We start from the raw sequence: 13,984 nt of genomic DNA, 5'->3' as shown, positions 1-13,984 counted from the left end.
AGCCGGTAAGCCCTTGTGATAAGTCCCTTGTGCTCGCCAACCAGGTGTGGTTGAGGAACAGGTCGTCAGGTGGTCCCCACACCTCTGGAGGTAGACGTTTGACATCGACCTTTTGTGACGAATGGATAAACCGATGTCTACTTTTTTATTTTAATATTTTTGTCGGGGGATATGTGACAGTCTGTTATGAATCCGTGGGGCAGTACTTTAGACAGTGTTTCAGTCCTGCTGGATGTATGGGGGGGGGGTTGAATTGACGGAAATGCATTGAAGTGAGGTGAAACCATTTTTTTTTTTGTATGATCTTCTGTCTTCACTCCATCGAAACAGGATCCTTCAATATCTGTGGGGGGAAAAACACACAAACCAGCTTAAACACACTGCAAATGAATGTCAATGCATTTTATTTATTAAGTGTTTTTGTGGACAGCTCATCACATAATTGTCCCATTTTTTTATACGGTAGAGTTGCCGTTCTCGTAGTGTGCCTCCTTGTCATTGGTAAAGTGAATTAAATAGTTTATTTCAGGGCCTGCTGAGTGGCACGGGGTTTGGATACCACGGGGGGGGGGGGGGGTAAAAAAACAACATTTTAATAACATTTAACATAATTTCACAGCTAGCCGCTTCTCCGCCATTCATGAAATGATTGTTTCAGACGGCTGGGTATCAGCTAGCAGTGTAGTTGTGGAGCGGTAACGGCTAGCAGTGTAGTTGTGGAGCGGTAACGGCTAGCAGTGGAGTTGTGGAGCGGTAACGGCTAGCAGTGGAGTTGTGGAGCGGTAACGGCTAGCAGTGGAGTTGTGGAGCGGTAACGGCTAGCAGTGGAGTTGTGGAGCGGTAACGGCTAGCAGTGGAGTTGTGGAGCGGTAACGGCTAGCAGTGGAGTTGTGGAGCGGTAACGGCTAGCAGTGGAGCGGTAACGGCTAGCAGTGGAGCGGTAACGGCTAGCAGTGGAGCGGTAACGGCTAGCAGTGGAGCGGTAACGGCTAGCAGTGGAGCGGTAACGGCTAGCAGTGGAGCGGTAACGGCTAGCAGTGGAGCGGTAACGGCTAGCAGTGGAGCGGTAACGGCTAGCAGTGGAGCGGTAACGGCTAGCAGTGGAGCGGCTAGCAGTGGAGCGGCTAGCAGTGGAGCGGCTAGCAGTGGAGCGGTGGAGCGGCTAGCAGTGGAGCGGTGGAGCGGCTAGCAGTGGAGCGGTGGAGCGGCTAGCAGTGGAGCGGTGGAGCGGCTAGCAGTGGAGCGGTGGAGCGGCTAGCAGTGGAGCGGTGGAGCGGTAGCGGCTGGTTCTAGTGACTGAAGGAAGCTGTGAGGGGAGGCCGGTAGAGGCTGGTTCTAGTGACTGAAGGAAGCTGTGAGGGGAGGCCGGTAGAGGCTGGTTCTAGTGACTGAAGGAAGCTGTGAGGGGAGGCCGGTAGAGGCTGGTTCTAGTGACTGAAGGAAGCTGTGAGGGGAGGCCGGTAGAGGCTGGTTCTAGTGACTGAAGGAAGCTGTGAGGGGAGGCCGGTAGAGGCTGGTTCTAGTGACTGAAGGAAGCTGTGAGGGGAGGCCGGTAGAGCTGGTTCTAGTTGACTTAGGAGCTGTGAGGGGAGGCCAGTAGAGGCTCGTCAGAGAGAGAGAACGTGTGAACAGGAAGTTACAGGAGGCTCAGTTCCTCTTAGTTTGTCAGTCTGTTGTGTTGAGCTGCACAGTGAAAGACATTCGTCTGGTCTGTAACTGGCCAGGAAATAGACCTGAACTTAATGCTCCTCGTAGGCCTAAGGTCCGGTCCAGCTTTACCACCACACTATTGTGGGTAACGTTATCGCTTTGACTCGCTGGCTAAGACGTTACTTCCAGCCCACAACCAGGCCTCGATTTTCTTTCTCTTAGTTTTTTAAGTTTTATTGTTTTTGAGGGGGGAGTTATAATTTTCTGATTTTAAAGACGGAAAACTGTCTGAAATATTTTATTCAGCAAAAATGACTGTTGATGTGAATGAATTTTATTTAAAATAGTATATTTCTAATCTTTCTCTCTCTCTCGTCTCTCCAGCCATCATCGGTAACTCCCAGGAGGCCTACAAGGATGCGTTTGAGATCAGCAAGAAGGACATGCAGCCCACCCATCCGATTCGTCTGGGTCTGGCTCTCAACTTCTCCGTCTTCTATTACGAGATCCTCAACTCCCCCGAGCAGGCCTGCAAACTGGCCAAGACGGTATGTGATTATCAGCCCCGTCCAAGATGGCCGCTTGATGATGGGCGGACAGTCCTGATAGGGCGGCGAGTCTCAGCTGGTGGGTCGCGAGGGTTGTTTTCAAACGGGCCGTGGGTGCATGAGTTAAAAAATAAAATAAAAAGATTGTGTTGGGATTGGAGTGACCCTGTGAAATGTGGGGTCACCGCTGGAGGGACACGGGGTCACTGCTGTAGGGCCTTTATACATGGGGTCCCTGCTGTAGGGCCTTTATACATGGGGTCCCTGCTGTAGGGCCTTTATACATGGGGTCACTGCTGTAGGGCCTTTATACATGGGGTCACCGCTGGAGGGGCACGGGGTCGCCGCTGGAGGGCCACGGGGTCGCCGCTGGAGGGCCACGGGGTCGCCGCTGGAGGGCCACGGGGTCGCCGCTGGAGGGCCACGGGGTCGCCGCTGTATAGGGCTTTTGTTCTGGTACTCCTTGTTTATAGTCTCATTATTGTAAATAAGCAGTTCACGGTGAAGTCTACACCTGTTGTATTCGCTGCATGTGACTGCTGCGGACACTGATTGGCTGAATACCCAGGGTGTGATTTGGTTGGTAGTGCTGAGCGATTAACCAATATTTCGTTAATTTGTAAAAATATTTTTTGAAATGTATATGAGCTCAATGCCACGTTGTAGTAGGGAGTTGTAGTTTCTCTAGAGATAAATCAGATCCAGCCTGAACTGTGTGATGTAGTAGGGAGTTGTAGTTTCTCTAGAGATAAATCAGATCCAGTCTGAACTGTGCGATGTAGTAGGGAATTGTAGTTTCTAACAGGCCAGTATTATACATAGTTTAGCACATTAAAATGTGGTAATTAACTACAATGATCATAATCCATTGTGCATCCTATACTGAACAACAATATAAACACAACATGTAAAGTGTTGGTCCCATGTTTCATGAGCTGAAATAAAAGATCCCAGAAATGTTCCATACGCACAAAAAGCTAATTTCTCTCATTTTGTGCACAAATGTTACATCCCTGTTAGTGAGCATTTCTCCTTTGCCAAGATAATCCATCCACCTGACAGGTGTTGCATATCAAGAAGCTGATTAACTTCTCAGGGCTACGTGGGACGCTAGCGTCCCACCTGCGGGACACAGCCAGTGAAATGTCAGGGCGGCAAATTCAAAAACAACAAAATGTCATTCAACTTTCTCAAACATACAACTATTTTACACCATTGTAAAGATACACTTCTCCTTGGTGTAACCACATTGTCCGATTTTCAAAAAGGCTTTACAGCGAAAGCAAAACATTAGATTATGTTAGGAGAGTACATAGACAAAAATAATCACACAGCCATTTTCCAAGCAAGGACATGTGTCAATAAAACCCAAAACACAGCTAAATGAAGCACTAACCTTTGGCGATCTTCATCAGATGACACTCCTAGGACATTGTTACACAATACATGCATGTTTTGTTCGATAAAGTTCATATTTATATCCAAACAGCATTTTACATTGGCGTGTGATGTTCAGAAAATGTATTTCCACCAAAACTGCCGGTGAATGAGCACATCAATTTAACAAAAACACTCATCATAAACGTTGACAAAATATATAACAATTTTATTTAAAGAATTAAAGATAGACTTCTCCTGGATGCAACCGCTGTGCAGATTTTAAAATAGCTTTACGGAGAAAGCACATTTTTCAATATTCTGAGTACATAGCTCAGCCATCACAGCAAGCTATACAGCTCCCGCCCAAGTTCGGGGTCACCTAAACTCAGAATTAGAAATATTCTCTTACCTTTGCTGATCTTCGTCAAGAATGCACTCCCAGGACTGCTACTTCCACAATAAATGTTGTTTTTTGTTCGAAAATAATCCATATTTATGTCCAAATACCTCCGTTTTGTTTGTGCGTTCAGAGCACTATCCAAAGGCATAACGCGCGAGCGTGGTACCAGAGACAAAGTCAAAATGTTCCATTACCGTACTTAGAAGCATGTCAAACGCTGTTTTAAAATCAATCTTTATGGTATTTTTAACGTAAAATTGCGATAATATTCCAACCGGACAATAGCGTATTAATTCAAGGAGAAAAAGAAGGAACGGCGTGACTGCGCATATCCAATCCCTTTGTTGCCAGGCAGTCCACTCAGTGACTGAGCTCCTATTATCTGCCCAGTGACAGGAGAATGCTGAAACAACTTTCTGAAGGCTGTTGACAGCCAATGGAAGCCTTAGGAAGTGCAACGTAACCCCACAGACACTGTAGTTTCGAAAGGGACAAGAAAGAACTACAATTCTCAGATCCTCCACTTCCTGGTTGACTTTTTCTCAGGTTTTTGCCTGCCATATGAGTTCTGTTATACTCACAGACACCATTCAAACAGTTTTAGAAACTTTAGAGTTTTCTATACTATTAATATGCATATTCTATTTTCTGGGCCAGAGTAGTAATCTGTTTAAATTGGGTACGTTTTTCATCCGGCCGTGAAAATACTGCCCCCTAGCCCAGACAGGTTAAACGGCATGATCATTACACAGGTGCACCTTGTGCTGGGGGACAATAAAAGGCCACTCTAAATTGTGCAGTTTTGTCATAAAACACAATTTATGTTCATTTTTCTACCACGTAGAAATGTTTCTACCAACGTCGTTTTAGAATATGTTTGCAGTATGTCCAATCGGCCTCCCAACCGCAGACCATGTGTAACCACGCCAGCCCAGGACCTCCACATCCTGCTTCTTCACCTCGGGGATCATCTGAGACCAGCCACCCGGACTGCTGATGAAACTGTGGGTTTACACAAACGAAGAATTTCTGCTCAAACTGTCAGAAACCGTCTCAGGGAAGCTCATCTGTGTGCTCGTCGTCCTCACCAGGGTCTTGACATGACTGCAGTACGGCGTCGTAAACCAACTCCAGTGGGAAATGCTCACCTTTTGATGGCCACTGGTACGCTGGAGAAGTGTGCTCTTCATGGATTAATTCTGGTTTTAACTGTACCGGGCAGTATGGCGTCGTGTGGGCGAGAGGTTTACTGATGTCAACATTGTGAACAGAGTGCCCATGTGGAGTTATGGTATGGGCCCCATGGTGGAGGTGGGTTATGGTATGGGCCCATGGTGGAGGTGGGGTTATGGTATGGGCCCCATGGTGGAGGTGGGGTTATGGTATGGGCCCCATGGTGGAGGTGGGGTTATGGTATGGGCCCCATGGTGGAGGTGGGGTTATGGTATGGGCCCATGGTGGAGGTGGGGTTATGGTATGGGCCCCATGGTGGAGGGGGGTTATGGTATGGGCCCCATGGTGGAGGTGGGGTTATGGTATGGGCCCATGGTGGAGGTGGGGTTATGGTATGGGCCCCCATGGTGGAGGTGGGGTTATGGTATGGGCCCCATGGTGGAGGGTGGGGTTATGGTATGGGCCCCATGGTGGAGGTGGGGTTATGGTATGGGCCCATGGTGGAGGTGGGGTTATGGTATGGGCCCCTGGTGGAGGTGGGGTATGGTATGGGCCCCATGGTGGAGGTGGGGTTAGGTATGGGCCCCATGGTGGAGGTGGGGTACGGTATGGGCCCCATGGTGGAGGTGGGGTACGGTATGGGCCCATGGTGGAGGTGGGGTTATGGTATGGGCCATGGTGGAGGTGGGTTATGGTATGGGCCCCATGGTGGAGGTGGGTTATGGTATGGGCCCCATGGTGGAGGTGGGGTACGGTATGGGCCCCATGGTGGAGGTGGGGTTATGGTATGGGCCCCATGGTGGAGGTGGGGTTATGGTATGGGCCCCATGGTGGAGGTGGGTTATGGTATGGCCCCATGGTGGAGGTGGGGTTATGTATGGGCCCCATGGTGGAGGGGGGTTATGGTATGGGGCCCATGGTGGGTGGGTTATGGTATGGGCCCCATGGTGGAGGTGGGGTTATGGTATGGGCCCCATGGTGGAGGTGGGGTTATGGTATGGGCCCCATGGTGGAGGTGGGGTTATGGTATGGGCCCCATGGTGGAGGTGGGGTTATGGTATGGGCCCCATGGTGGAGGTGGGGTTATGGTATGGACCAGGCATAAGCTACGGACAACAAACACAATTGCATTTCATTCATGGCAATTTGAATGCACAGAGATACCGTGATGAGATCCTGAGGCCCATTGTCGTGCCATTCATCCTCTGCCATCACCTCATGTTTCAGCATGATAAAGCACGGCCCCATGTCACGGGGATCTGTACACAATTCCTGGAAGCTGCAAATGTCCCAGTTCTTCCATGACCTGCATACTCACCAGACATGTCAGCCAACATTCCCCATGCCACAATCAACAGCCTGATCAACTCTATGTGAAGGAGATGTGTCGCGCTGCATGAGGCAAATGGTGGTCACACCAGATACCGACTGGTTTTCTGATCCACGCCCCTACCTTTTTTTTGTTGTTGTTGGTATCTGTGACCAACAGATTCATATCTGTATTCCCAGTCATGTGAAATCCGTAGATTAGGGCCTCATGAATTGATTTCAATTGACTGATTTCCTGTAACTCAGTAACATCGTTGAAATTGTTGCGTTTTTATATTTTTGTTCGGTGTCCTTGTCTTTTTAAAACCTGCTGCAGAATAGACAGCTGCACGATCGTGAGGGTACGTAGCTGTGGCTTCAAGGTATCTCTACCTGAAAATACATGATCATGAGGGGACGTAGCTGTGGCTTCAAGGTATCTCTACCTGAAAATACATAATCTCTGTGATCGATTGTTGATAATCGGCCGTCAAAAGTCTGCCTTATTTACTTTGGGGGAAAAACTACAAAATGGACGGCATTGGCAGCAGCTCTATAGAGATGAGATGATGACATGGAATAATAAAGTCTTCAAAGAAAAAAATGTAATATACACAACTGAAATATTCTTAAGTAATGTTGATAAGAAATAACAAATGGGCCGTCACTACCATCCATGGGACTTTTATTAAATTGTTTTATTCTGTGTTACAGCATTCAATCCAAATAATCAAAACCGAAATAGAAAATGTGATTTTTAAGTTTTTTTGTTTTTAATTACAATGCAAACCTGCCCGACCTCCAAAATGCACTAATCGCTCAGCACTAGTAGTTAGAGTTGTCAGCGAAGCAGCATGACAGAAATATGAGGCCAAGTTTTCAAACTACCGATAGTTTCTTTTGAGAAGAGATATAGATGTATATAAAGCGATCTGTGCATTTTGAACAACTGCATAAATCCACCTGTCACATGTCAAAAAGCCGAAAGACCACTGCAGCACATGCTGCCACCATTTTGAACAAGCAGCCAGCTCACGGACGAACGCAACCAGGGACAACGGTCGTCCCTAGTTACCACCGCTACAAAGTCGTTTTTTAGTTTCTCTTCTTATTAAAATGTTTTTTTAAACTTACCATTAACTACACTGATAACCTTGTGCTTAACCTTAAGATCAATTTTTGTTTTCAGCGCTTTTTACGATCTACACAATTTTGACATTGTGGCTCTGGTAACTAGTAGAAACCAGGCATTGAGATGCAATAAGTGAAAGCATTATCTAACTGGGGATAGCTAGCTAACATAACGTCACAGAGCATTATCTAACTGGGGATAGCTAGCTAACATAACGTCACAGAGCATTATCTAACTGGGGATAGCTAGCTAACATAACGTCACAGAGCATTATCTAACTGGGGATAGCTAGCTAACATAACGTCACAGAGCATTATCTAACTGGGGATAGCTAGCTAACATAACGTCACAGAGCATTATCTAACTGGGGATAGCTAGCTAACATACGTCACAGGAGCATTATCTAACTGGGGAATAGCTAGCTAACATAACGTCACAGAGCATTATCTAACTAGGGATAGCTAGCTAACATAACGTCACAGAGCATTATCTAATAAGGGATAGCCTAGCTAGCCTAACGTCACAGAGCATTATCTAACTGGGGATAGCTAGCTAACATAACGTCACAGAGCATTATCTAACTGGGGATAGCTAGCTAACATACGTCACAGAGCATTATCTAACTCGGGATAGCTAGCTAGCATAACGTCACAGAGCATTATCTCAACTGGGGATAGCTAGCTAGCATAACGTCACAGAGCATTTATCTCACTGGGATTAGCTAGCTAACATAACGTCCAGAGCATTATCTAATGGGGAGCCTGGCTAACGTCTGGCCCGGGGGACGGCTGGCTAACGTCTGACCGGGGGACGGCTGGCTAACGTCTGACCGGGGGACGGCTGGCTAACGTCTGACCGGGGGACGGCTGGCTAACGTCTGACCGGGGGACGGCTGGCTAACGTCTGACCGGGGGACGGCTGGCTAACGTCTGACCGGGGGACGGCGGCTAACGTCTGACGGGGGACGGCTGGCTAACGTCTGACCGGGGGACGGCTGGCTAACGTCTGACCGGGGGACGGCTGGCTAACGTCTGACGGGGGACGGCTGGCTAAGTCTGACCGGGGGACGGCTGGCTAACGTCTGACGGGGGACGGCTGGCTAACGTCTGACCGGGGACGGCTGGCTAACGTCTGACCGGGGGACGGCTGGCTAACGTCTGACGGGGGACGCTGGCTAACGTCTGACCGGGGGACGGCTGGCTAACGTCTGACCGGGGGACGGCTGGCTAACGTCTGACGGGGGACGGCTGGCTACGTCTGAACCGGGGGACGGCTGGGCTAACGTCTGACCGGGGGACGGCTGGCTAACGTCTGACCGGGGGACGGCTGGCTAAACGTTGACCGGGGGACGGCTGGCTAACGTCTGACGGGGGACGGCTGGCTAACGTCTGACCGGGGGACGGCTGGCTAACGTCTGACGGGGGACGGCTGGCTAACGTCTGACCGGGGACGGCTGGCTAACGTCTGACCGGGGGACGGCTGGCTAACGTCTGACGGGGGACGGCTGGCTAACGTCTGACCGGGGGACGGCTGGCTAACGTCTGACCGGGGGACGGCTGGCTAACGTCTGACCGGGGGACGGCTGGCTAACGTCTGACCGGGGGACGGCTGGCTAACGTCTGACCGGGGGACGGCTGGCTAACGTCTGACCGGGGGACGGCTGGCTAACGTCTGGACCGGGGGACGGCTGGCTAACGTCTGACCGGGGGACGGCTGGCTAACGTCTGACCGGGGGACGGCTGGCTAACGTCTGACCGGGGGACGGCTGGCTAACGTCTGACCGGGGGACGGCTGGCTAACGTCTGGACCGGGGGACGGCTGGCTAACGTCTGATCCGGGGACGGCTGGCTAAAGTCTGACCGGGGGGCCCACGGCTTGGGTAACGTCTGACGGGGGACGGCTGGCTAACGTCTGACCGGGGGACGGCTGGCTAACGTCTGACTGGGGGACGGCTGGCTAACGTCTGACTGGGGACGGCTGGCTAACGTCTGACTGGGGGACGGCTGGCTAACGTCTGACTGGGGGACGGCTGGCTAACGTCTGACTGGGGGACGGCTGGCTAACGTCTGACTGGGGGACGGCTGGCTAACGTAACGTCTGACTGGGGGACGGCTGGCTAACGTAACGTCTGACTGGGGGACGGCTGGCTAACGTAACGTCTGACTGGGGGACGGCTGGCTAACGTAACGTCTGACTGGGGGACGGCTGGCTAACGTAACGTCTGACTGGGGGACGGCTGGCTAACGTAACGGCTGACTGGGGGACGGCTGGCTAACGTAACGTCTGACTGGGGGACGGCTGGCTAACGTACGGTCTGACTGGGGGACGGCTGGCTAACGTAACGGCTGACTGGGGGACGGCTGGCTAACGTAACGGCTGACTGGGGGACGGCTGGCTAACGTAACGGCTGACTGGGGGACGGCTGGCTAACGTAACGGCTGACTGGGGGACGGCTGGCTAACGTAACGGCTGACTGGGGGACGGCTGGCTAACGTAACGGCTGACTGGGGGACGGCTGGCTAACGTAACGTCTGACTGGGGGACGGCTGGCTAACGTAACGTCTGACTGGGGGACGGCTGGCTAACGTAACGTCTGACTGGGGGACGGCTGGCTAACGAACGGCCTGACTGGGGGACGGCTGGCTAACGTAACGGCTGACTGGGGGACGGCTGGCTAACGTAACGGCTGACTGGGGGACGGCTGGCTAACGTAACGGCTGACTGGGGGACGGCCGGCTGGGGACGGCTGACTGGGGACGGCCGGCTAACGTCACGTCTGACTGGGGGACGGCCGGCTAACGTCACGTCTGACTGGGGGACGGCCGGCTAACGTCACGTCTGACTGGGGGACGGCCGGCTGGGGACGGCTGACTGGGGGACGGCCGGCTGGGGACGTCTGACTGGGGGACGGCTGGCTAACGTCTGACTGGGGGACGGCTGGCTAACGTCTGACTGGGGGACGGCTGGCTAACGTAACGTCTGACTGGGGGACGGCTGGCTAACGTCTGACTGGGGGACGGCTGGCTAACGTCTGACTGGGGGACGGCTGGCTAACGTAACGTCTGACTGGGGGACGGCTGGCTAACGTAACGTCAGAGCATGATGCACCAGCCAGTTAACTTTCATTCTGAAATAACTTCATATTTCTGAGTTAGTCAGCTATTAGTTCAGAAAGACTTGACATTGGTATGGGAGCTAACTAGCTGTTTATCAAAGGTAGACAACTGGTCTATTTAAATAATTTTAGTCAAATTAACCAAAACTTTCTTAATGTTTCTCAAAATTACTGTAGCTGGCTAATTAATTTGATCGTGCTTTGTGAAGCACCCGGTTTTTGTCCACACGTCACCCTGTCACCTACGGGCGAACCTGATGAAGGACATCGGGAAATGCTTTTTTGGCCTATCAGAGGCGAGGGGAGAAGGTTCTAGCTACCGTGTTCCCTCTGTCCTACCCAGTTTTAATGTCACGTGACCAAGTAACAGTGAGAGATGCCTTCCTCGCCAACTCCAAACCCCAACAATGTACAGTCATCGATATGAAATGAACAACAACACTGTGATTTTAAAAAAACAAATTTTTATTTAATGTTAACTTCTGTTCTCCTGCAGGCTTTCGATGACGCTATTGCAGAGCTGGATTCTCTGAGTGAAGACTCCTACAAAGACAGCACCTTGATCATGCAGCTACTGAGAGACAACTTGACAGTAAGTGTCATGTATTAAAATCATAGTTCCCTGCTGTCGCTGGGTTGACTTTATGATGTAGGAGAGTTACTGCTGTCGCTGGGTTGACTTTATGATGTAGGAGAGTTACTGCTGTCGCTGGGTTGACTTTATGATGTAGGAGAGTTACTGGTGTCTCCCTTTTTGGTCACATGTTCCTGAGACAAAGGTAGAGAAGCGATGTAACCTGTGTTCCCAGTAGGAACAAATATGGAAATGTAGGCACTCTACTCACTACAGCAGTGGCTCTGGATCAGAGAGTCTGCTAAATGACTCACTGCTGTAGTGGCTCTGGATCAGAGAGTCTGCTAAATGACTCACTACTGTAGTGGCTCTGCTAAATGACTCACTGCTGTAGTGGCTCTGGATCAGAGAGTCTGCTAAATGACTCACTACTGTAGTGGCTCTGGATCAGAGAGTCTGCTCAATGACTCACTACAGGTAGTGGCTCTGGATCAGAGAGTCTGCTAAATGACTCACTGCTGTAGTGGCTCTGGATCAGAGAGTCTGCTAAATGACTCACTGCTGTAGTGGCTCTGGATCAGAGAGTCTGCTAAATGACTCACTGCTGTAGTGGCTCTGGATCAGAGAGTCTGCTAAATGACTCACTGCTGTAGTGGCTCTGGATCAGAGAGTCTGCTAAATGACTCACTGCTGTAGTGGCTCTGGATCAGAGAGTCTGCTCAATGACTCACTGCTGTAGTGGCTCTGGATCAGAGAGTCTGCTCAATGACTCACTGCTGTAGTGGCTCTGGATCAGAGAGTCTGCTAAATGACTCACTGCTGTAGTGGCTCTGGATCAGAGAGTCTGCTAAATGACTCACTGCTGTAGTGGCTCTGGATCAGAGAGTCTGCTAAATGACTCACTGCTGTAGTGGCTCTGGATCAGAGAGTCTGCTAAATGACTCACTGCTGTAGTGGCTCTGGATCAGAGAGTGCTCAATGACTCACTGCTGTCGGTGGGTCTGCTCAATGACTCACTGCTGTCGGTGGGTCTGCTCAATGACTCACTGCTGTCGGTGGGTCTGGATCAGAGAGTCTGCTAAATGACTAGAAAGTAAGATGAGTGAATGTACTCAGTCCGAGGTCAGCTCTACTGACATGTAATGTGAATGTTGACCTACAGAGTCTTTTTGAACATGTTGTTAATCCCTGTCCTCTGTCGTCCCTGTCCTCTCGCGTCCCTGTCTCCTCTCTCTCTCTCTCTCTCGTGTCCCTGTCTCCTCTCTCTCTCTCGTCCCTGTCTCCCCTCTCTCTCGTCCCTGTAGCTGTGGACCTCAGACAACCAGGGCGATGGAGAGGATGCTGAGGAGGGTCGAGACTGACCTGGTCCCTGTTCCCTGGTCTGTCTGTCTGTCTGACTGACTGTCATCATCCTCTACCTATCAACACTGAGACAGACGGACTGACCACCTCATCCTGCCCAACGCCTCTCTTTAGTTCTGTCTGTCACGTCGTCTCACACCTCCATACGTTTACTCTTCTTTCGGGAATCATTGTTGGGGGGTTTGGTTGGGGTGGGGTGGGTTGCTTTCCAGGACTTTGGGAGGGATTTGGTGGGACGTACAGTATGGTAGGTTGAGGTGAGGGTTGTGGGAGGGGATTGGTGGGACGTACAGTATGGTAGGTTGAGGTGAGGGTTGTGGGAGGGGTTTGGTGGGACGTACAGTATGATAGGTTGAGGTGAGGGTTGTGGGAGGGGTTTGGTGGGACGTACAGTATGATAGGTTGAGGTGAGGGACTTGTCTACTGAGCATATAATTATTTGTGGGCGAGCAATAGGGTGTTACATGTATGTTGACGGGTGGGGGGGGGGGAGCTCTTAACTCAGGCAATGTGGCAAGTTCAGGTTGTGAATTAACCTGGTCGACTCACTACCTGTCTTCAGGTAGTGAATTAACCTGGTCGACTCACCACCTGTGTTCAGGTTGTGAATTAACCTGGTCGACTCACCACCTGTGTTCAGGTTGTGAATTAACCTGGTCGACTCACCACCTGTCTTCAGGTAGTGAATTAACCTGGTCGACTCACCACCTGTCTTCAGGTAGTGAATTAACCTGGTCGACTCACCACCTGTCTTCAGGTAGTGAATAACCTGGTCGACTCACCTACCTGTCTTCAAGGTAGTGAATTAACCTGGTCGACTCACCACCTGTGTTCAGGTTGTGAATTAACCTGGTCGACTCACCCCTGTGTTCAGGTAGTGAATTAACCTGGTCGACTCACCACCTGTGTTCAGGTAGTGAATTAACCTGGTCGACTCACCACCTGTGTTCAGGTGGTGAATTAACCTGGTCGACTCACCACCTGTGTTTCAGGTGTGAATTAACCTGGTCGACTCACCACCTGTGTTCAGGTTGTGAATTAACCTGGTCGACTCACCACCTGTGTTCAGGTAGTGAATAACCTGGTCGACTCACCACCTGTGTTCAGGTAGTGAATTAACCTGGTCGACTCACCACCTGTGTTCAGGTAGTGAATTAACCTGGTCGACTCACCACCTGTGTTCAGGTAGTGAATTAACCTGGTCGACTCACCACCTGTGTTCAGGTAGTGAATTAACCTGGTCGACTCACCACCTGTGTTCGGGTAGTGAATTAACCTGGTCGACTCACCACCTGTGTTCAGGTAGTGAATAACCTGGTCGACTCACCACCCTGTGTTCAGG

At 50.7% G+C, this 13,984-nt stretch overlaps 1 protein-coding gene across 1 annotated transcript in view; it reads left to right on the top strand.

Annotated features, from left to right (window-relative positions):
• Nucleotides 1–13,092, top strand: part of LOC115187911 (14-3-3 protein beta/alpha-A) — a 14,038-nt gene extending 946 nt beyond the window's left edge. The window contains exons 2-4 of the mRNA XM_029746968.1: nt 1,998–2,198; nt 11,203–11,298; nt 12,585–13,092. Coding sequence (XP_029602828.1) covers nt 1,998–2,198; nt 11,203–11,298; nt 12,585–12,641 — 354 coding nt within the window. The 3' untranslated portion in view covers nt 12,642–13,092. The remainder of the gene's footprint in view (nt 1–1,997; nt 2,199–11,202; nt 11,299–12,584) is intronic.
• Nucleotides 13,093–13,984: the final 892 nt, after the last annotated feature.

This window comes from Salmo trutta, unplaced genomic scaffold (assembly GCF_901001165.1).
Source record: "Salmo trutta unplaced genomic scaffold, fSalTru1.1, whole genome shotgun sequence".
NCBI lineage: Eukaryota > Metazoa > Chordata > Actinopteri > Salmoniformes > Salmonidae > Salmo > Salmo trutta.
Note: the sequence above shows the minus strand (reverse complement) of the source record. Positions and strands in the feature narration are given on the sequence as shown.